This window comes from Nerophis ophidion, linkage group LG13 (genome assembly GCF_033978795.1).
Source record: "Nerophis ophidion isolate RoL-2023_Sa linkage group LG13, RoL_Noph_v1.0, whole genome shotgun sequence".
NCBI lineage: Eukaryota > Metazoa > Chordata > Actinopteri > Syngnathiformes > Syngnathidae > Nerophis > Nerophis ophidion.
This window is the reverse complement of record NC_084623.1, coordinates 45,238,504-45,262,977: the sequence shown is the minus strand read 5'-3', so window position 1 is coordinate 45,262,977 and position 24,474 is coordinate 45,238,504. Positions and strand designations below refer to the sequence as shown.

The following is a 24,474-nucleotide window of genomic DNA, read 5'->3' as shown; positions in this document are numbered from 1 at the left end:
TGGTTTGTGTAGTTGAAAATCCATAAAAAGAGTGTTGATGTTTTTATTTCTTCTATCTGCACGCAGGACTAATGTGTGCGCTGACCGGGAGATGTCTTTTTTGGGGGCCCCTCAGCCTTGTGTCCAGGCCTTTACACGCATGGTGAAGGTGTGGAGGCAGGGCTGCGCCGGCCCCAGGTGGTGCATGGGTCACGAAAGGAGGTAAGATCAACTTTTTAATTTCTCCACCAACGCACAATTCATCATCGTCACAGTAAAATGTAACCGGACACTCAACATAGCCTCTCGTCCGTAGGACCACATACTACACAACGTACAGACAAGTGTACAGGACAGACGTCCGTACGGTTTTTAAGTGTTGCTCTGGCTGGACTCAAAGGGATGGAGAACCAGGCTGTCTGCATAGTGGGTATTAGCATTTTGATATTGGTTAAAGGGGAACATTATTACAATTTCAAAAGGGTTAAAAACAATAAAAATCAGTTCCAAGTGGCTTGTTGTATTTTTTAAAGTTTTTTTCAAAATTGTACCGGTCCCCGAATATCCCTAAAAAAAAGCTTTAAAGTGCTTGATTTTCGCTATTTGCGATGCGACGATCTATTTCCCTGTGACGTCATACAGTGCTGCCAATGTAAACAAACAATGGCGAATACCACAGCAAGATATAGCGACATTAGCTCGGATTCAGACTCGGATTTCAGCGACTTAAGCGATTTAACAGATTACGCATGTATTGAAACGGATGGTTGGAGTATGAAAGTATTGAAGAAGAAACTGAAGCTATTGAGCGAATAGCTATTGACGCTATTCATAGCAATAGCATGGCCGAATAACTGCGTTAGCATCGCCGGTAAAATGTGCGGACCAAACGATCAGGACTTTCGCATTGACACTGGAGCAACTTAAATCCTTCGATTGGTAAGTGTTTTTTTCGCATTAAATGTGGGTGGAAGGAAACGTAATATAGTTGCAAATGCATCTGCAGGTTATCCATACATCTCTGTGTCATGTCTGCTTTAGCACCGCCGGTAAATAGCATGTTAGCATCGATTAGCGTAGCATGTTAGCATCGATTAGCTTAGCATGTTAGCATCGATTAGCTGGCAGTCAACATCAACAAAACTCACCTTTGTGAATTCGTTGACTTTATCGTTGCAAATGCATCTGCAGGTTATCCATACATCTCTGTGCCATGTCTGGTTTAGCACCGCTGGTAAATAGCATGTTAGCGTCGATTAGCGTAGCATGTTAGCATCGATTAGTTGGCAGTCACGCTGCAACCAAATATGTCTGATTAGCACATAAGTCAACATCAACAAAACTCACCTTTGTGATTTCGTTGAATTTATTGTTGCAAATGCATCTGCAGGTTATCCATACATCTCTGTGCCATGTCTGTCATCGCCGGTAAAATGTGGAGACACTTTGGTACATTCAACGGGGGTGTGGCGGCAGACACTTTCGCATCTTCGGGCCAGTGGTGCAACTTGAATCCCTCCCTGTTAGTGTTGTTACACCCTCCGACAACACACCGACGAGGCATGATGTCTTCAAGGTTCCAAAAAATAGTCGAAAAAACGGAAAATAACAGAGCTGAGACCCGGTGTTTGTAATGTGTTGAAAATGAAAATGGCGGCTGTATTACCGCGGAGACGTCACGTTCTGACGTCATCGCAAAAAGAGCGATAAACAGAAAGGCGCTTAATTCGCCAAAATTCACCCATTTAGAGTTCGGAAATCGGTTAAAAAAAAATATATGGTCTTTTTTCTGCACCATCAAGGTATATATTGACGCTTATATAGGTCTGGTGATAATGTTCCCCTTTAAGCATGCATGGCAGGTTTTGACATGTGTTCGACAGGGAGCAGATACACAACTATAGATTTCCTACCATTAAAATGTGTTTATTTTGCGTCATATTTCAGGGGTATGCAGTGCGAATATGTGTTTTAATGGAGGTCGATGTGCAGAGAGTGGAGATAACGTCTGCCATTGTCCGAAAGGCTTCCAAGGGGAAAGATGCCAGTATGGTAAGTTTTGATGTAAGGGTTATAACATGTTGGAAAAGTTGAGTTGAGTTTGAGATTATTTGGAACATGCATACATACAACAGGTAACGTCACAATTTCCAGTTTCTCTATTCAACATGTTCAAAAAGGAGTAGGACGAAGCTGATCTTATTTAATCCTACCCCTTTTCTTTTACATAGCAGTTGCTAAAAAATTTGTTCACTTCCTGTTTTCAATTTATTCACAATATACTCCATTGGTTCTCAACGTTTTTTCAGTGATGTACCCCCTGTGAACATTTTTTTAATGCAAGTACCACCTAATCAGAGCAAATCATTTTTGATTAAAAAAAAAAAAGAGATAAAGAAGTAAAATACAGCACAATGTCATCAGTTTCTGATATATTAAATTGTATAACAGTGCAAAATATTGCTCATTTGTAGTGGTCTTTCTTGAAGTGTTTGGGGGAAAAAAAGATATAAAAATAACAAAAAACTCGTTGAAAAATAAACAAGTGATTCAATTATAAACAACGACATTTTACACATAGATTGTAATAGAGATCCATCTGGAATTCATGAACTTAATTCTAAACATTTCTTCACAAAAAAATGAATCTTTAACATCAATATTTATGGAACATGTCCACAAAAACATCTAGCTGTCAACACTGAATATTCCATTGTTGCATTTCTTTTCACAGTTTATGAACTTACATTCATATTTTGTTGAAGTATTATTCAATAAATATATTTATAAAGGATTTTTGAATTGTTGATATTTTTAGAATATTTGAAAAAAAATCTCACGTACCCCTTGGCATACCTTGAAGTACCCCCATTTGAGAACCACGGATACACTCCATAAGTAATAATACAAATAAGTAAACAATACTTGGTGAAGCAAGTTATATTTCATATAGTGAGATGAGTAAGATTCTCTTGAAAATGAATGGATGGATGAGATAAATTCAGAATGTTTATCATGGATTTTCTTCTTTGTACTTTGTAAACAAGTTTGAAGAGTTTCTTGAAGTGGATCATATTACTACATTGTTTGACTTATTTGCTTAATCCATTCCATAATTGAATTCCACATACTGATATACTGAAGGTCTTAAGTGTTGTACGTATGTACAAATGTCATACTTGCCAACCCTCACGATTTTCCAGGGAGACTCACGAATTTTAGTGCCCCTCCCGAAAATCTCCCGGGGCAACCATTCTCCCGAATTTCTCCCGATTTCCACCCGGACAACATTATTGGGGGCGTGCCTTAAAGGCACTGTCTTTAGCGTCCTTGCTCACCAGAAACAGAGACTATTATATATGTCTCCGTTATCCATAGGTTTATCTATGACCCATAAAGAAGGCAGCGTGTTTATTCCAGCCGGGACGTTAATACACTGACGCACAACACCCGGATTCCCATCATGCATTGCTTCAAAACTACGGCAAGTAGTAATGTCCAAAAAATAACAGAGACGAAACAGAAGAACGAAGAAGAGACATGGCGACGACGAGTAAGAAGAAGTACGCTTGCAAGTTCCAAAATGATTGGGAAAAAAATAATTTCAGTTCATCCAGGATAACTCGAAGGGGAAGGGGTATGCTGCCTGCAAATTTTGTAGATCAGACTTCTCCATTGAACACGGTGGCCGAACTGATATACTCATTCATGAACGGATTATTTATATATATAGGAAATACTTGAAAATATATACATCCCCCCCCCTCTCTCAACACCCCCCGCCCATCTCCCGAGTTTGGCGGTCTCAAGGTTGGCAAGTACGGAAAAAGTTTTAAACTTCATTTTTCTCTTAGATTATATTCCTCCTCTATTGTTGAAAATAACTGTTGTATATTCTTAGGTAGCAGGTTATAGTCGGCTTTGTGGATACTTTTAGTTGTTTGCAAATTCACTATGTCGTGGAATTTCAGTATGTTTGATCCAATAAATAAAGGGTTTGTATGTTTTTTATATCCAGCATTATATATTATTCTAAATTATCTTTTTTGTAACACCGTTAATGAATGAAGTGTGCTTGTATAGTTATTTCCCCATATTTCTACACAATAACCGCGACCCCAAAAGGGACAAGCGGTAGAAAATGGATGGATGAAACTCAGATATGCTAACACTAGTGAGCAGTAGAGAATATGGAGTGATTTTTGGTCACTCTCATAACGGGGTTTTTGCAGCTTACTGCGAGGTTTGTTCTCCCGGGATGCAATCGGACTATTCCGGACAAGGCTTGCAGGTAGGAACATATTAAATTATTCAACTAACAGTCAACAAAGTACAAAGCAGAAAACAACCCAAAGGCTAGCGTGCCTATCGCACGCGGAAGCTAAGGCAAAAAAAACTTAGGCCATGAAACATCAAACTATGGACATGAAAACCTCACTAAACTGTGGCATGAAACAAATAGCATTAACTATGGAATCGGTCATGAAAACGAGCAACATGAACTATGGTATCGCGTGAAACAGGCCGACTGACTGGCAAAGACAGGCTTAAATGACGGTCTCTTGATTAGGCCAGGTGCGTGTCCCGAACACCAGAGGCAGGTGAAACTAATGAGTCGCCATGGAAACTAAAACAAACAAGGGTGCACAAAAACAGGATCTAATGGAATCTTAAAACTAACAGAAAATAACAAAAAACATGATCCAGACCACAGATCATGACAGTAACTAGGATTGGAGTAGGTAAAGGAAGCGATGTTTATTCAATTCAACACTTCTTCTGTGTCACAGCATTCATTGATGGTTTGATTAAGTTCAGCAGTCATCAATTTACTTGCAAAATAAAATGATAAAGATGTATAAAAGTGATTTTAATGGCATCTGGAGAAAATTTTTACAGTAATACAATCACATCTGGTTGACCCTGAATTTAATTGTAGTCCCCATGCTGTCAAGCGACTGGAAGCTCGTCAAGTGTCTGCAGAAAATAATTACCACCTCCATTACGGCACTTCAAGTACGTTTCTTTGTATCGTAAGTATTATTATCACTGGAGGACGACGCTGAACATGCTACACACCGACGGTCAGCCGGAAGCAGGAATGCTGATAGCTAAAATAGCTTTAAACCAACGCAGTTATGCTTTGTTTTATGCAAAGGAACTCTTTGAAGTGTTTGAAACGCAGTTTTTGCTAACTAGCAAAGTACGGAGACATGTTTTAATAAGAAAAATAAATATCCTTTAACATAATGAACCAAACCAATGTCCATAAAACAGAGGTACGGACAGCAATTGGGTACCTGTACTGTTGCACCCATAATGTTTACAAACTCATAATTGCCTGGACACAGGAGTACTTTTAGGACCAAAAAAAACTAATGATAGTAGTTTTTGCTTTGGTTCTGTTATTGTGTACGATTGACTTTGTTTCGATCAAACAATTATATGTCATAAAAGGGGATAGGTTGATTGGCAACACTAAATTGGCCCTAGTGTGTGAATGTGAGTGTGAATGTTGTCTGTCTATCTGTGTTGGCCCTGCGACAAGGTAGCGACTTGTCCAGGGTGTACTCCGCCTTCCGCCCGATTGTAGCTGAGATAGGCACCAGCGACCCCAAAGGGAATAAGCGGTAGAATATGGATGGATGGATGGAGGGGATAGGAAACAAGTTTGAATATTGTGTTGATATTGTCAAACCGTCATAATAAATACATTATAGTTAATACATGTGATCAGTATTGGAATTGGCAGCATCCCATCCTTAGTATAAACAAGCCAAAAAGTAATCATAACTTGTTAAAAATATTGAATAAAAGAGTAAAAAAAGTAATGAATGGAGAAAAAAAGATAACGCATTTTGCATACAAGCAAAGGGATTATTGAATATGTACAGATTACTGCATCAACAGTCCTGTTAAAGTCTTATGTAAACTTCTTAACAGGTCAACGAGTTGCTAAAGCTTCACTCGTACCAAATTGAGGGTCTCTGCTTTGACTTTGCCTGTAGCTTTGATTATGAGGTTGCGCCGTGGGGTCTCCAGGCTGTTAAAGGTGGCACAAGTTCCTGCTTGGAGCACTTTGAAGGTTCTGGTTTGACTGTTGAGCCTTTCTGCTTATAAAAATGTACAGTGGTTGGCAGAGGTGTTGAAGTGGAGGGGTGAATGGGGATGGTGTACTGGGGGGGGGGGGAGACACACGGGGGCACTGGGCCCTTGCAGAGTTTAAAGATTTATTTTCTTAAATATTCAAAAATGTCAATTATAAAGAAAAACACATTATAAGTTTTAGGGCTGTGAATCTTTGAGCACCACATGATTCGATTAGATTCTTTTTCCATAACATTGGGTGCCATCTCTATAATTAACTACATTCCTCCATAAAATAGATAAACAGCTATAATACATTTATATATTGATTAAAATAAAACTGCTTTTTTTTTTTTAAAACAAATAATTTGACCCAAACATTTTCATCCATCCATCCATTTTTTACTGCTTGTCCCTTTTGGGGTTGCTGGAGCCTGTCTCAGCTGCATTCGGGCGGAAGGCGCTGTACACCCTGGACATGTTGCCAACTTATCGCAGTACCCAAACATTTATTAAAGTCAAATATAAATTAGGCAAAAGAAATATTACACACGTCTCTTTTCTAAGATAAAGTTGTACAGCAGATATGGGCATCTACATCAACAGAATGATTTGGACAGGACGAATAAAAAAATAAAAAAATAAATAAATAATAATAATAATATATATATGTGTGTATATATATATATATATATATATATATATATATATATATATATAGAGGCAGCACGGTGGAGTAGGGGTTAGTGTGTCTGCCTCTCAATACGAAGGTCCTGAGTAGCCTTGGGTTCAATCCTGGGCTCGGGATCTTTCTGTGTGGATGTATGTTCTCCCCGTGAATGCGTGGGTTCCCTCCGGGTACTCCGGCTTTTTCCCACTTCCAAAGACATGCACCTGGGCATAGGTTGATTGGCAACACTAAATTGGCCCTAGTGTGTGAATGTGAGTGTGAATGTTGTCTGTCTATCTGTGTTGGCCCTGCGATGAGATGGCGACTTGTCCCGAGCTCCCCTGCTTAGGCTGCTGCCCCCGCGACCCGACCTCGGATAAGCGGAAGATGATGGATGGATGGATGGATATATATATATATATATATATATTATATATTTTTATTTTTATTTTTTTTACCGATTAAAAATCGTTACAAATAAAAATCGCAATTAATTCAACATTTTTTTTTTGACACTCCTAATGATTTGTGTTATCCACTGATGATAATCCCATGTGACTTGGATAACCTCAAGTAAATGACTTTTTTAAAGATCATATTTAAGTGAATAATGACATATTATGATTTATATTCTGACCTCTTCATACTGAATTTGTTGGCACTTTTTGTAAAAAAAAAAAAGTATATATATATATATATATATATATATATATATATATATATATATACACATTAATTACATTGATTAAATTCTAGATTTGTTTAACCCATCTTTAAAAAGTACAACACCTAATTAAGGTGTTTACATGTGGTTTAACAATCTGGTTTCATACAAGTTAATGCAATAATTATTTTTTTGAATACATGTAAACACACTAAGTGTGTGTATGGTGGCGGCGGTGGGTTTAGGGTGGGAAGCCCTTTAGGAGTTGTTTGTTTGGGGGTCTAGAATTTGGTGACACGCCCCTGGTTATTAGGAAAGCTGGATTTTGTTACAAACCATAGTATCGCGGTACCTCTCCGTGAATAATCAGTTCCAAAATGTCAAACAAAGTCGACAAGTGGGGGGGCAGGGTTCAAAACGGAGGTTTCTTGGTAACAGACTTGGGTCTGTAACCCCCCCCAAACACCAGATGGCTTAATGTGTCATATCTGACCCTCCATCTTGTCTGCACCACCGGCGCGTTTTCTTCCTGTTACTCATCAATAATGCAAAACTTGTTAGGAGAGGATGACCCCAGGACACTTGTTTGCGACAAAGACTCACTCTGACTCCTGGGCCTCGCGACCTCATGTCGCAGGCACGTGTCGTTTGTTCGAGGCAGATGTCCGCTGTGTGCGCTTTGACCCTTTGCTTTTTCACACGCCCGAGTGACAAACCGGAATCAGTGCCTGCGAGTTTCTCGTTCACACGTCTGACGGTTGCACTGCAAAAAGTCAGTGTTCAAAAACAAGAACAAAAAATACAAAAATTAGGGGTATTTTATTTGAACAAAGCAAAATGATCTACCAATAGAACAAGAAAATTCGGCTTGTCAAGACTTTCCAAAACAAGTAAAATTAGGTAACCTCAATGAACCCAAAAATACCTTAAAATAAGGATATTATCACTAGTAACAAGTGCACTTTTCTTGGTAGAAAAAAGAAACCTGTTGCTCAATATATTGAAAAATATTCTTAAATTAAGTAAATGCTAGTGCCATTTATTAGGTTCAAACACTGATGACATCTATTGAACAAGACAAGAAGCAAGGAATTAAACAGAGACATAATTCAATTTGGCTCAATGAGGAGAAACGCAAATACCTGTAATCTTGTGCAGTGTCACCACGCTCTGAGGAAAGATTGTATGCCTCCTCTTTTATTTGGACTTTCCCTGATTACATGGCAACAGCTGTTTCTAAGGCAGTGGTTCTTGACCTTGTTGGAGGTACCAAACCCCAACCGTTTTATATGCGCCTTCACCGAACCATTCTTTTGTGAAAAAAAAAAAAATTCAAATTCAAGACAAAGTTGTTTTTTTTTACCGGTGCACACAAAGAACATCTCCTTGTTCAAAGAACAACACAAACAGTGCATAAACTCACAACAAATTACACACCTGCAAATCTGATGGAAAATTAGAGGGAACATTTTTTGGGGGTATCCATAATACAGCGATAGGGAGAAGTATTTATTTACACGATGAGTTGGGTGTGTCTTGACTTCAGCGGCGGAGGCTCCACCGAACCCCTGAGGCCGACTCACCGAACCCCTAGGGTTCGATCGAACCCAGGTTAAGAACCACTGTTCTAAGGGAAGGCGTCGTAAAAAGCCACTGCCTTTGGTTGCAAAACAGTTCGAAGAAAAGGTCGCTGGAGCTTGGGTCGGTCCTGCTTCCTCTCCAATTTGTAGACCTCGGGTCAAGACAAAATCTTTCTCTGGATTACAGTACATCAAGAAACCGATGCCTTCATGTTGCTTCCCATCCTACACAGTGGAGGTTTACAAGCCTTTTGATTGGTAGGATCAAAGACAGCTTTTCTCCTCTCGCCGGGCACTCATGGCAACACAAAGTTTTGTGATAACTTGGATACAATTATTCTGAAACCATTATCTTGACACAATGATATGCGCTCGGCATCATGATTTTTTTTTTATGCCTGAAGTAAGAAGTTATTACTTTAAAAAAGTAGTTTTATACTTGTGAGTGTTGGTGATACAGCTTTGCAACAGTTGATATTCTTGTTTCAAGCATGTTTTACTCAATATAGGTCATCATTTCTCAGCAACAAGCTGTAATATCTTACTGAGATCATTTAGGACCAAAACCCTTAAAACAAGTAAAACACTCTTACATAAAATCTGCTTAGTAAGAATAATTATCTTATCAGACAGAAAATAAGAACATATCACCCTTATTTGAGATATTTAATGTTACTTAGATTTCAGTTTTTGCAGTGCGATCCACTTCGGTGACAACTCACTCGTGTTTTTTTCCTTCCCTGGCTTCCCAAGACTGATTTATGTTGCCTTCTGCAAAAGTCATCATACAAAGGAACAGTTTTGCTCGACTCTTTCTCAGAAAGTGGTCGCAAGAAATCCAGTTATGAACAAAACCTTGTAATCGCCTCTCACGTTCTCTTATTGTAGTTTATCCAAAATATTTCAACATGAGATTTAATTTGCAGATAAATGCGTACATACTGAATGCTTTTATTTTTTTCAACTATAGCAGGGGTTCTTAACCTTTATGACCTCGGGGCACAACTTTCCCACTATAGAGGGGTTCAAGGACCCCACTCAGTTATTGAATTAATAATCTTACTCCTGATATTTGATGTTAGAACTCATAAACTTTATTTTTTTTTGCAAATAATAATTAACTTAGAATTTCATGGCTGCAACATGTGCCAAAGTAGTTGGGAAAGGGCATGTTCACCACTGTGTTACATATTCTTTTCTTTTAACAACACTCAATAAACGTTTGGGAACTGAAGAAACTAATTGTTGAAGCTTTGAAAGTGGAATTCTTTCCCATTCTTGTTTTATGTAGAGCTTCAGTCGTTCAACAGTCCGGGGTCTCCGCTGTCGTATTTTACGCTTCATAATGTGCCACACATTTTGGATGGGAGACAGGTCTGGACTGCAGGCGGGCCAGAAAAGTACCCGGACTCTTTTACTACAAAGTAACGCTGTTGTAACACGTGGCTTGGCATTGTCTCGCTGAAATAAGCAGGGGCGTCCATGATAACGTTGCTTGGATGACAACATATGTTGCTCCAAAAGCTGTATGGACCATTCAGCATTAATGGTGCCTTCACAGATGTGTAAGTTACCCATGCCTTGGCCTCTAATGCACCCCCATACCATCACAGATGCTGGCTTTTCACCTTTGCACCTAGGACAATCCGGTTATTTTCCTCTTTGTTCTGGAGGACACCACGTCCACAGTTTCCAAATATAATTTGAAATGTGCACTCATCAGACCAGAGAACACTTTTCCACTTTGCATCAGTCCATCTTCGATGAGCTTGGGGCCAGCGAAGCCCGCGGCATTTCTGGGTGTTTTTGATAAATGGGTTTTGCTTTGCACAGTATAGTTTTAACTAGCACTTACAGATGTAGAGACCAACTGTAGTTACTGACAGTGGTTTTATGAAGTGTCCCTGAGCCCATGTGGTGATATCATTTACACACTGATGTCAGTTTTAAATCCAGTACCGCCTGAGGGATCAAATGTCCGTAATATTGTCGCTTACGTGCAGTGATTTCTCTAGATTCTCTGAACCTTTTGATGATTTTACGGACCGTAGATGGTAAAATCCATAAATTCCTTGCAATAGCTCAATGAGAAATGTTGTACTAAAACTGTTTGACAATTTGCTTACAAATTGGTGATCCTCGCCCCATCCTTGTTTGTGAATTATAGCATTTCATGGAAGCTGCTTTTATACCCAATCATGGCACCCACCTGTTCCCAATTAGCCTGCACACCTATATGATGTTCCAAATAAGTGTTTGATGAGCATTCCTCAATTTTATCAGTATTTTTTGCCACCTTTCCCAATTTTTTTGTCATGTGTTGCTGGCATCAAATTCTAAAGTTAATGATTATTTGCAAAAAAAAAAAAAGTTTATCAGATTTAACATCAAATATGTTGTCTTTGTAGCACATTCAACTGAATATGGGTTGAAAATTATTTGCAAATCATTGTGTTACGTTTATATTTACAGCTAACACAATTTCCCAACTCATATGGAAACAGGGTTTGTACTTGTTTTAAAAGTTTTGGTCCTTAATGATCTCAGTAAGATATTACAACTTGTTGCTGAGATTTTATGACCTATATTGAGTAAAACATGCTTGAAACTAGAATATCGACTTGTGCAAAGCTGTGTCATCAACACTCAAGTATAAAGCTACTTTTTTAAAGTAATAATTTCTTACTTCAAGCATGAAAAAAAAAAATTATGATGCCGAGTGCATACACTCCAAAAAGTCAGTGTTCACAAACAAGAAAAAAAAATACAAGAATGAGGGATATTTTACTTGAACTAAGCAACATTTTCTGCCAATAGAACAAGAAAATTTGGCTTGTCAAGACTTTCCAAAACAAGTAAAATTAGCTAACCTCAATGAACCCCAAAATACTTTAAAACAAGTGTATTCTAACTAATAACAAGTGCACTTTTCTTGACAGAAAAAACAAATATGAGACGTTTTTTTCTCAATATGTTGAACATTTTTCGTAAATTAAGTAAATGCTAGTGCCATTAGCATGACATACTGATATGTGCTCTTGAAACCAGCAAACTTACACTAAAAACTAGTTTATTTTTCTTAATGGAAGGCAACAAGACAACCGCTTGTTATACTGGGGGGTTCTCGCCGCTCAGGCAAATCATATTGTCAAAAAATGCATCAATAACATGACATCATCGCGCCAAATGCGTGCTCTTTCAGTCAATTGGTGCGCAAGGAATATATTTACAGCCCGGCCCCCAGACCAATTTTTTTTCATTCAAATTTATCTGAATGTGCATGAACTATTTCTGTTCAAAAATTGTTTGGATTGTCACATGTTAAGTATTTAAATATTAACTCTCAGTTTACTGTACTGTGCCAACTGTACTACTATATGAGTATGTATTTTCTATTGTTTTATTGAAAATAAAACAGCAAAGTCCATTTGGCCATCATCTGTTTTAATTATGAAACACAATTGTGTCAAATTCATGATTTTTTTATTTCATGCTTGAAATAAGACATTTTTACTCTAACAAAGTAGTTTTACACTTCTGAGTGTTGATGACACAGCTTTGCAACAGTTGATATTCTAGTTTCAAGCATGTTTTACTCAAAATAGGTCATAAAATCTCAGCAACAAGCTGTGATATCTTACTGAGATCATTTAGGACCAAAACACTTAAAACAAGTAAAACACTCTAACATAAAACCTGCTTAGTGAGAAGAATTATCTTATCGGACAGAAAATAAGCAAATGTCACCCTTATTTGAGATATTTCATCTTACTTAGATTTCAGTTTTTGCTGTGTATCATTATGTCAAGACAATGGCACTAGCATTTGATTAATTCAAGAATATTTTTCAACATTTTTTTTTCTACCAAGAAAAGTGCACTTGTTATTTAGTGAGTATATACTTATATTATTGTATTTTTGGGGTTAATTCAGGTAAGCTAATTTTACCTGTTTTGGAAAATCTTGACAAGCCGAATTTTTTTGTTCTATCGGCAGATAATTTTGCTTAGTTCAAATAAAATACCCCTAATTTTTGTATTTTTCTTTTCTTGTTTTTGAACACTGACTTTTTGCAGTGCACTTGTTCACCCCACAACTGACAACCTGGAATGGCCGTAAGCCTAAGAGTTGTAACCACACCGCACATCCTGGGACTATTATGCTGAGACTCCTACATGAGACTTGTCCGGTTTTAGGTCAGTCAGACAGGATGACACCTTCCTGCGCTATATTTCGGAAAAACTTTTTATTTCCTCTTATTTGCAAATTGATGTTCTCAGCAGGTCCTTAAAAAACAGGACTGTGGGACCCTAAAATAAAGGAGTAGTGTGATGCAAAGTGACGGCATCCACATGGTTTTGATTGCTGCAAGCCGGATTTGTCTCTCTTTAAAAAACTCTCCCAACCACTACTTTGGCAGCATCTACGGAAATGTTTTTGAAGTGCAAATTCCCGTTGCATTTATGAATAATCCCACTAAATGAGCATATGTGACTAATGCTTGTTTTTGTAGTTACGGTTAGCACTATTTCATTCACGTCAAATGTAACGCTTGCTAGTCTGTCATTATCTGCTAATAATCAGCTACTGACAAGACCAACGTGTGTTGAGTGATAATGCATCAGACACTGAGGTTTATTGATCGGACCGATCAGGACTTAGGGGGTGCAAGTTGAGTGTGTACTTTTCCAGAGTCTTGTTGCAATAGTCTTGTTGGAATATACAGGAAAAAACACTCAAGGGTAGACGCCATAACTTGATGCTGGATGTTACATTGCCTTCCATGTTAATTTCCCTGGTCCAACCACAGTACTTTTCAAAATGTTCTTGTAATCAGACCATATTTTCAGGGTGATGGTGAGGGTGATGTCGCCAGGCTGACTGCCTGGCAACTACAGGCTTAAATCAATCAATCAATCAACCAATCAATCAATCTTTACTTATATAGCCCTAAATCTCTAGTGTCTCAAAGGGCTGCACAAACCACAACACAAACCACTACGACATCCTCGGTAGGCCCACATAATGGCAAGGAAAACTCACACCCAGTGGGACGTCGGTGACAATGATGACTATGAGAACCTTGGAGAGGACGAAAGCAATGGATGTCGAGCGGGTCTAACATGATACTGTGAAAGTTCAATCCATAATGTATCCAACACAGCCGCGAGATTCCAGTCCAAAGCGGATCCAACACAGCAGCGAGAGTCCCGTTCACAGCGGAGCCAGCAGGAAACCATCCCAAGCGGAGGCAGATCGGCAGCGCAGGGATGTCCCAAGCCGATACACAGGCAAGCGGTCCATCCTGGGTCCCGACTCTGGACGAGCGGTCCATCCTGGGTCCCGACTCTGGACAGCCACATCCATGGCCACCGGATCGGACCGGACCCCCTCCACAAGGGAGAGTGGGACATAGGAGAAAAAGAAAAGAAACGGCAGATCAACTGGTCTAAAAAGGGAGTCTATTTAAAGGCTAGAGTATACATATGAGTTTTAAGGTGAGACTTAAATGCTTCTACTGAGGTGGCATCTCGAACTGTTACCGGGAGGGCATTCCAGAGTACTGGAGCCCGAAATGAAAAGAAAACAGGTGCGTGAGTTCAAATGAATCAGGTGCGTGAGTCGTGAGGACAGGTGAACTGATTGGTAGGCATGGAAACAAAACAATGGAGTGAAAAAACAGGAACTAATGGAGTCTTGAAGTAATCTAACACAACTAAACAAAACATGATCACAAAAACATGACTGAATCACTTAGTAAATGTACATTTTTAAAGCTAAAACTTGCTTCAGTTTATATGGGTTCATTAGTCTGCAGTTAAAAAGGAGTGGATTGATATGAATCATGGCTCCAACAAGAGAGATGTGGATTGAAACAAAGGAGAAGTTTATTAAACTCCTCCAAGACAATGATGCAAAATATGTTGATTGTTCAGCTGTGTCTGAAACCTGGACCAAGTACATACAACATGGGAAGGTTGTAAAAAGGCAAGACCAAGGTGAGGCAGACCAAGGAAAACATCAAAGTGTCAAGACAGAAAACTCAAAGCAATATGTTTTGAAAACAAAAAAGTAAAACAAATGAAAAACAAATGGACTGAAACTGGAGTCGCAGTCTTGTGACCAAACTCTAAGAAACCGCCTGAAAGAAATAGGATTTAAAAACAGAAAAACCGAATGAAAGCCGTCATTAACAACTAAAAAGAAAAAAATAAGGAAAAGCAATGGGAGGAATATGGATGACTGGATGAATTTTAAATTGTAGATTTGCAGATTAATCGTAAAATCGTAAATAATGTACATAATTCAATGTATATACTCTGATGATTAACTTGTGCGATGACTGTGTTATGATGTTAGAATATATTTGTACCATGAATTGATTTACGTGGACCCCGACTTAAAAAAGTTGAAAAACTTACTCGGGTGTTACCATTTAGTGGTCATATGTACGGAATATGTACTGAACTGTGCAATCTACTAATAAAAGTTTCAATCAATCAATCAATCAATCAATGAAAGTCATGTTTAGTGATGAATCCTGAATCTGCATTGTGTCAGAGTTGCCCCTGACAGTTTGTTTGTGTTTTAGTTTCTCCTCTGTGTTTAGTATTTCCTGTCCTTAGTTCCTGTCTAGTGCTCTTATTTTGGTTCAGCTTCCTGTTTGTCTCCCTGTGTCCTGTTTTCACTCAGCTGCGGTTGATTGGCATCTGGTCGCACCTGGTGTCAATCAGCCCGCTCCTATTTTACCTGCTTTGTTCCTCCAGTCAGTGCTGGATCATTGTATTGTCGTTGCCTCATGTCACTCTTGTGTCTTTGCTACCTGTCGTGTCTGGCATCATTTCAGCTATTACCTGTCGTGCTACATCTTGTCCTGGTCGTCGTAGCGGTAAGCTGTTTTTGTTAGCCATTAGCTATTTCCAGTTTTTCTGTTTGTTATACTCTAGCTTCCGTGCTAGAGTTCCTTTTTGTTTTTCTAGCTCCCAGTGCTAGCTCTTTTAGTTTGTTATTCCGCCCACGTGCGTGCTTTTTGTTTGTTCTTGTTTGGTTTTAATTAAATCAGGTTTTCATATACCATGCCTGCCTCCGTCTCTGCATCTTGAGGTTAATTGAATTATATATTTTTTATATAGCGCTTTTCTCCAGTGACTCAAAGCGCTTTACATTGTGAAACCCAGTATTTAAGTTACATTTTTAAACCAGTGTGGGTGGCACTGGGAGCAGGAGGGTAAAGTGTCTTGCCCAAGGACACAACGGCAGTGACTAGGATGGCAGAAGCGGGTATCGAACCTGGAACCCTCAAGTTGCTGGCACGGCCACTCTACCAACTGAGCTATACCGCCAGATGGTTGACATTACATCTTCAATAAATGCACAAATTTACATTCTGGATACTTTTTTTATTCCATTAATCGAACGGATTTTCGAGAATGATGACATCATTTTTCAACAACAAATAACCCTGACACATTGAGCAAAGTGATGATGCTGGAACTTTTCCAATGAAATTTATGAAGACGACTGCCTGAAGAAAATGTGCACATTTCCAAAGTCGTTGATGATATGGGGCTGCATGTCACATAATGTCACTGGGGTGATGAAGTGAAGTGAATTATATTTATATAGCTCTTTTTCTCTGGTGAATCAAAGCGCTTTAGATAGTGAAACCCAATATCTAAGTTCCATTTAAACCAGTGTGGGTGGCACTGGGGGCAGGTGGTTAAAGTGTCTTGCTCAAGGACACAACGGCAGTGACTAGGATGGCGGAAGCGGGGATCGAACCTGAAACCCCTGATGTTGCTCTACCAACCGAGCTATACCGCCAGATGGCTGTCATTACACCTTCAATAAATGCACATTTATATCCTGGACACTTTTCTTATTCCATCAATCGAACGGATGTTCGAGGATGATGACATCATTTTTCAAGATGACAACACATCTTGCTATGGAACAAAAACAGTAAAAAAAACTTTCCTTGAAGAAAGACACATCAGGTCAATGTCATGGCCTGCAAATACTCCTGATCTCAGTCCAAATAGAATCTGTAGTGAAAATTGAAGAAAATGGCTCCAACTTGCAAAAGTGATCTGAAAACAGCAATTGTTCAACGTTAAAGCAAGACGAATAAAGAGAAGTGTTCATCACTTGCTCAGTCCTTGCCTCAGGGACTGCGAGCTGTTACAAAAGCCAGAGGTGCTGTACTACTTACTGGTGTGTTGTAGTGTTTTTGGTTTTTCATGATTTTTTTTTCTCAGAATTGAGCGATTCCATATTTTGTCCACGACTCTGTGTTTTTCAACCTTTTTTGAGCCAAGGCACAATTTTTTTTAATTGACAAAATCCGGAGGCACACCACCAGCAGAAATCATAAAAAACTGAAACTCGGCAGCAGTGAAAAGATATGACTTACATGACTTTAAAACCATGGGTGTCAAACTCTGGCCCGCGGGCCAACTTTGGCCCGCCGTGTAATTTAATTTGGCCCTTGAGGCAATATCAAATCAACATTACAGCTGGCCTGCTGTTATTACACAGCAGCGGTGCCGCTGTAACCAGGGGCGCCGCTAGGGATTTTGGGCCCCATGAAAATAATCTTTACAGGGCCCCCAACACATAATTTCATATAATTTCATCATCATTAGGGGCCTCTCTGCGCCCCCCTACATCATGGGCCCCTAGAATCCGTCTCCTTTACCCCCCCTTTTTGGCGCCCCTAGCTGTAACACCGCAATTTCTGACACTTGCCAATCCTCCCGAAGTTCTGTGCCCCTCCCGAAAATCTCCCAGGGCAAGCAAGCATTCTCCCGATTTTCACCCGGACAACAATATTGAGGGCCTTTAGCATTCTCTACAACCTGTCGTCACGTCAGCATTTCCTCCATACAAACAGCGTGCAGGCCCACTCGCATAATATATGCGACTATCACACACACATAAGTGAATGCAAGGCATACTTGGTCAACAGCCATACAGGTCACACTGAGGGTGGCCGTATAAACAACTTTAACACTGTTACAAATATGCGCCACACTGTGAACTCACACCAAACAAGAATGACAAACACATTTCGGGAGAACATCTGCACTGTAACATAACAAACACAACAGAACAAATACCCAGAACTCTTTGCAGCACTAACTATTTCGGGACGCTACAATATATTTTGATATTTACCTCAGAAGGCTGCAAATAGAAAAGAGGCATTAAATTTGTATTTAAATTTTATTTGATAGTCCATTGATGTTTTTTAATTATTATTATTATTATTTGAAACTTGATTTTGCATGTCAATATAAAGTTACTGTATATAAGCCTAGCTTGTTCAATGTTAAATGCAAAATTTGTTTGGGTCCCTATTAAAAGGTTAATTTTTTTAACCTTGGCCCGCGACTTTGTTCAGTTTTAAATTTTGGCCCACTCTGTATTTGAGTTTGACACCCCTGCTTTAAACCATAACCAAGTACACATCACTATAGCTCTTTTCTCAAAGTAGGTGTATTGTCAACACCTGCTAAAATAAAGAATTAAAATAAAATGTATTTATTGTTCTTTACAATAAAAAAAAAATACTTGAACATTGATTTAAATTGTCAGGAAAGAAAAGGAAGGAATTTAAAAGGTAAAAAGGTATATGTGTCTAAAAATCCTAAAATCATTTTTATGGTTGTATTTTTTCTGTAAAATTGTCTTTCTGAAAGTTATAAGAAGCAAAGTAAAAAAAATAAATAAATTTATTTAAACAAGTGAAGACCAAGTCTTTAAAATATTTTCTTGGATTTTCAAATTCTATTTTAGTTTTGTCTCTCTTAGAATTAAAAATGTCGAGCAAAGGGAGACCAGCTTGCTCGTAAATAAATACAATTTTAAAAAATAGAGTCAGCTCACTGGTAAGTGCTGATATTTGAGCTATTTTTAGAACAGGCCAGCGGGCGACTCATCTGGTCCTTACGGGCTACCTGGTGCCCGCGGGCCCCGTGTTGGTGACCCCTGTTTTAGACACTGCTGACTGTAAACAATTAACTTATTTTATATGTACAACATTGCGTGATGGTTTACCTTCTTGAGGAGTTGAATAATCTTTGTTCTAATTGACATCTCTCGTGGTTTTTTAACTGCAGACTAATGAGCAGATTCCAACCGATCCATGTCTTCTTACCTTAGGAAATGAGAATTTGCAGGGTTATTCCACATTTTTTTTCTTGAGAATTCAGCGATGAAGTTGCAATTTGAAATTGTACACTAATAGTTTTATGTCATGTCTGTTATCTGATTTTATCCTACACAATTTCCTTCTCCCTCCAAAGTCTGGTGAGTCCTTTTTATCCCCAGGGGTTGTACTATAATGAATAATGATCGAACCCTGATTTTTAAACATCTATCTCAGTAAAATAAGTGACATTATATATTTTTTATACAGTCTAATGCAGGGGTCACCATAACGGGTCCTGCGGGCACCAGGTAGCCCGTAAAGACCAGATGAGTCGCCCGCCGGCCTGTTCTAAAAATAGCTCAAATAGCAGCACTTACCAGTGAGCTGCCTCTATTTTTTAATTGGATTTATTTACTAGCAAGCTGGTCTCGCTTTGCTCGACATTTTTAATTCTGAGAGACAAAACTCAAATAGAATTTGAAAATCCAAGAAAATATTTTAAAGACTTGGTCTTCACTTTAAAAAAATATATATATATATATATATATATATATATTTTTTTTTTACTTTGCTTCTTATAACTTTCAGAAAGACAATTTTAGAGAAAAAAATACAACCTTAAAAATAATTTTACGATTTTTAAACACGTATACTTTTTTACCTTTTAAATTCATTCCTCTTCTCTCCTGACAATTTAAATAAATGTTCAAGTAAATTAATGTTTTTTATTGTCAAGAATAATAAATAAATTATAATTTAATCCTTCATTTCAGCTTCTGTTTTTTCGACGAAGAATATTTGTGAAATATTTCTTCAAACTTATTATGATTAAAATTTAAAAAAAAATATTCTGGCAAATCTAGAAAATCTGTAGAATCAAATTGAAATCTTATTTCAAAGTCTTTTGAATTTCTTTTAAAATTTTTGTTCTGGAAAATCTAGAAGAAATAATGATTTGTCTTTGTTAGAAATATAGCTTGGTCCAATTTGTTATATAGTCTAACAAAATGCAGATTGGATTTTAACCTTTTTAAATATGTCATCAAAATTCTAAAATTAATCTTAATCAGGAAAAATTACTAATGATGTTCCATAAATTATTTTTTTATTTTTTCTCGAAAAGATTTGAATTAGCTAGTTTTTCCTCTTCTTTTTTTTGGTTGAATTTTGAATTTTAAAGAGTCGAAATTGAAGATAAACTATTTTTCAAAATTAAATTTTCATTTTTTTCCTGTTTTCTCCTCTTTTAAACCGTTCAATTAAGTGTTTTTTTCATCATTTATTCTCTACAAAAAACCTTCCGTAAAAGGAAAAAAAATGTACGACGGAATGACAGACTTAAATACCCATTTTTTTTAATATGTATAGATTTATTTATTAAAGGTAAATTGAGCAAATTGGCTATGGCTGGCAATTTATTTAAGTGTGTATCAAACTGGTAGCCCTTCGCATTAATCAGTACCCAAGAAGTAGCTCTTGGTTTCAAAAAGGTTGGTGACCCCTGGTCTAATGAGATCCATTCTGTCCACACCCATTAAGAAAACAACATTGACACCAGCTGATTTTGCACATGCTGGATATCACTTTAATGGCTTATAGGTCTGCTTCCTGAATACTGGAGATTGTTTTTGGTGGAAGAATAGTTGACATCCTATGAGAAATGTTGAAGGTACTGCAGTGTAAAGAAGCAAGTAAAGCCAGTAATTCTTTATGAGATTAGCAGGGATCTGGAATCAGTTTGTCTGTAGAGAACATCGACAGAGCATTTAAACAGCTGTGTGTTGTCCGTGTTACTGGATGGGAAACTGTTATGGTCCATTTTTCGGAAAGCTGCCCCTCTGCAGCATTTTACAATCCGATCTGGAATGCGTATACCTGCATTTGTATTAGATCAGCAGTACACTTACTGATAGGCACAATCATTTATATACATGACACATTGCATAGAGTAAATGTGTGGGTTGATCAAAGGAAAGGGGTTCAAGGACTTGGCTTGGGGATCGGAGGGTCTCAGGTTTGAGCCCTGGGCTTTTCCACTTCCACTATATGACTACAGCGGTGCATCGGTAGGGATGGGTCACTTTCACATTGGAATCGATATGGTACCAATTCCCGGTTTCTGGGAATTGGTCCTTAACGGTACCAATTTTTAAGTTAAAGTTAAAATACCAATGATTGTCACACACACTCTTGGTGTGGCGAAATTATTCTCTGCATTTGACCCATCACCCTTGATCACCCCCTGGGAGGTGAGGGGAGCAGTGGGCAACAGCGGTGCCGCGCCGGGAATCATTTTTGGTGATTTAACCCCCAATTCCAACCCTTGATACTGAGTGCCAAGCAGGGAGGTAATGAGTCCCATTTTTATAGTCTTTGGTCTGACTCGGCCGGGGTTTGAACTCACAACCTACCGATCTCAGGGCGGACACTCTAACCACTAGGCCACTGAGTAGGTTTCTGTACTCTTGTCTGTTCAAATGTTAATGGTTTAAAAAATAATACTTTTTTCAATACCGAGCAGTTGTTTTCTTACACTTCTGTGTCTCATTTACAATTACTGTAATGCAGTGTTTTTCAACCTTTTTTGTTCCAAGGCACATTTTTTGCATTGAAAAACTCTGGAGGCACACCACTAGCAGAAATGGCTAAAAAACGAAACTCAGTTGACAGTAAAAGAGTTGTTGTCGCAATTTTTGGATATGACTTTAAACAATAACTAACTATGCATCACTATAGCTCTTGTCTCAAAGTAGGTGTACTGTCACCACCTGTCACATCACCCCTGACTTATTTTGTATTCTTTGCTGTTTTCCTGTGTAGTGTTTTACTCTTGTCTTGCGGTCCTGTTTTGGGGGCTTTTCTTGATTTTTGGTATTTTCCTGTAGCATTTTCATGTCTTCCTTTCTCGCATCTACTTTGTTTTAGCAATCAAGAATATTTCAGTGGTTTTTATCCTTCTTTGTGGGGACATTGTTGATTGTCATGTCATGTTCAGATGTACATTGTGGATGCCGTCTTTGCTCCACAGTAAGTCCTTGCTGTCGTCCAGCATTCTCTTTTTGTTTACTTTGTAGCCAGTTCAGTTTTAGTTTCGTTCTGCATAGCCTTCCTTAAGCTTCAATGCCTTTTCTTAGGGGCCCTCACCTTTTGTTTATTTTTGGTTTAAGCATTAGACACCTTTTTACCTTCACACTGCCTGCCGCTGTTTCCGACATCTACAAAGCAATTAGCTACCAGCTGCAACCTACTGATATGAGTACTACACGATTACTCTGCGGAGCTCTAGACAGCACCGACACTCAACAACAACACATACTTTGCAGACTATAATTACTGGTTTGCAAAAAATATTTTTAACAACAAATAGGTGAAATTAGACAATCTCCTACGGCACACCAGACTGTATAGAGTTTGAAAAACACTGCTGTAATGTACTGTATTATACAGGGTGATTCAAAAAGGAATATGCCAAAATTATTACACATTTATTCAGTTCTAAAGCGTTCAAATAGACTGATCCCCCGTACCTAACTGTGTGTGACTTTTTTCTGTGGGGTGTATGTTAAAAAAAAAAATATATATATATATATAAAAAATAACTTAGATTTATATCGCGCTTTTCTAGACACTCAAAGCGCTCACAGAGAAGTGGGACTCAACATTCATTCACACCTGGTGGTGGTAAGCTACATCAGTAGCCACAGCTGCTCTGGGGTGGACTGACGGACGAAGTTAAAGACAAAGTTCATGTTCCACGGTTGCCAACAAATATCGATGACATGAAAGATCGAAAAACAGCAGCAATCAACACGGTGGATCGCGACATCCTGGGGCATTTGGGAGGAATTCTCATATCGTCGTGATTTTGTTCGTGCTGCCAGTGCCATATTGAGCGCTCGTAAAGCATGAAGTAAATACTCAAAGTTATGTAGAACACGTCTTCAAGCTAGGTTTTCTTTTGTTTTTCATTTTTGAAATAACAAGTGACAATTTTGGCGTAATCTTTTTTAATCACGCTGCATGCAGTTGCAAGTCGTTTGATGGCCGTAATGTATAGACTACAGTGTCTTGTCCTAGCCAGGAAGTAGTCATTGCCATTAAGTTGATTGTGCCAATCTTTTCTTTTGTTGCGTCCTACGAAGTGTTTATTCTGTAAGTTTTGTACTTATTCATCATCGGCGGTCACTAAAACGAGTATGACAATCCTCTTGGTAGGGGTGTATCCCTTTATGGAGGATGCCTGGGCGTGACTAAGTTTAACTGGTAAGTTTAACTGGTGTACTGGTAGTCACCACACGATCCTTGACAGAATCGGGTCAGGGTCCGCTGTTGAACTGTAAAATGCATCTTAGTTGAAGTTTTGATAACCAACTCGCCATGTAAAATTGCCAATGCTAACCTTAAGCATTTCTTTGCAAATCCAATGCATCTATCCACACGAGCAACAGTTTTCTCTCCATACTTGCGTAGATTTTTAGCCCCTTTGGCAAATTCAGCAACCATATAAACGTCCTTATTGACAGTAGTTGTAATTGTGGGTGGGTTTCTTTCGTATTTGCGAGCTATTGCTGTACTCCTTGCAAATAGTAATTTTAAGTCCACAGCGAATCCCTCCTTCTTTCCAAGCTCGTTTGTTGGCTTTTTCAACCCTTATTGAGTAACTAAAATACACAAACATTGGTGAATGGCGAAAAAAGAAACACACGCTGAAGCAATGAAGAGTAATGGACTACGTAAACACAGGCTGTCCGCCTATCCAAAATGTCAGTGCCCTATGTGTCCTGTACTGCCAGGATGTTTTCAAAAATGGAATCGCTTTAATCTCTTATGACCCAAGCTGTTTGTTTACATGCTTTTTTTTTTATTTCTCTTTGCTATTTGGGCTTATTGGACCCTTATTAGAATAAAAACTAAAAATAATCTTTTAATATGATGAGCTTAGTCCATGAGTACACATATGTGTACTTCATGTGTAGTGACATGCAAATTTTTATTTTTCCTTTTTTTTTTTTTTTTTCTAAATTCCATTGTATGTTATACTCTTCTGACACCACCAGATAGCAGTAAAAGTGTCCATATGTTGGCATAAGACCCCAATTCAGTATTGTACACAATTTTGGAAATATGAGCTAAAAGTTGCTGTCCACGTATGTGGCCACGAAGGCCTTTAGAGGTTAAGGTTTCCAGTGGCACACAAAATTAATAAATTAAGCGTTCATTCACCGACACTTTGTTTGCACACAGAGGCACATTTGGCTCGATTTGGTTGGCAAACCAAAAAGTTTGAAGATAGAAGGTTTCGTAAATCGAGGTTCTACTGTAGATTGTTACGCCAAACGTT

General features: G+C 38.4%; 1 protein-coding gene across 1 annotated transcript in view; it reads left to right on the top strand.

Moving 5' to 3' along the window:
• The window catches only part of megf6 (multiple EGF like domains 6), a 152,895-nt gene that overhangs the window by 6,135 nt on the left and 122,286 nt on the right, over positions 1-24,474 (top strand). The window contains exons 2-4 of the mRNA XM_061919022.1: positions 67-201; positions 296-405; positions 1,927-2,031. Of these exons, the coding sequence (XP_061775006.1) occupies positions 67-201; positions 296-405; positions 1,927-2,031 (350 nt within the window). The remainder of the gene's footprint in view (positions 1-66; positions 202-295; positions 406-1,926; positions 2,032-24,474) is intronic.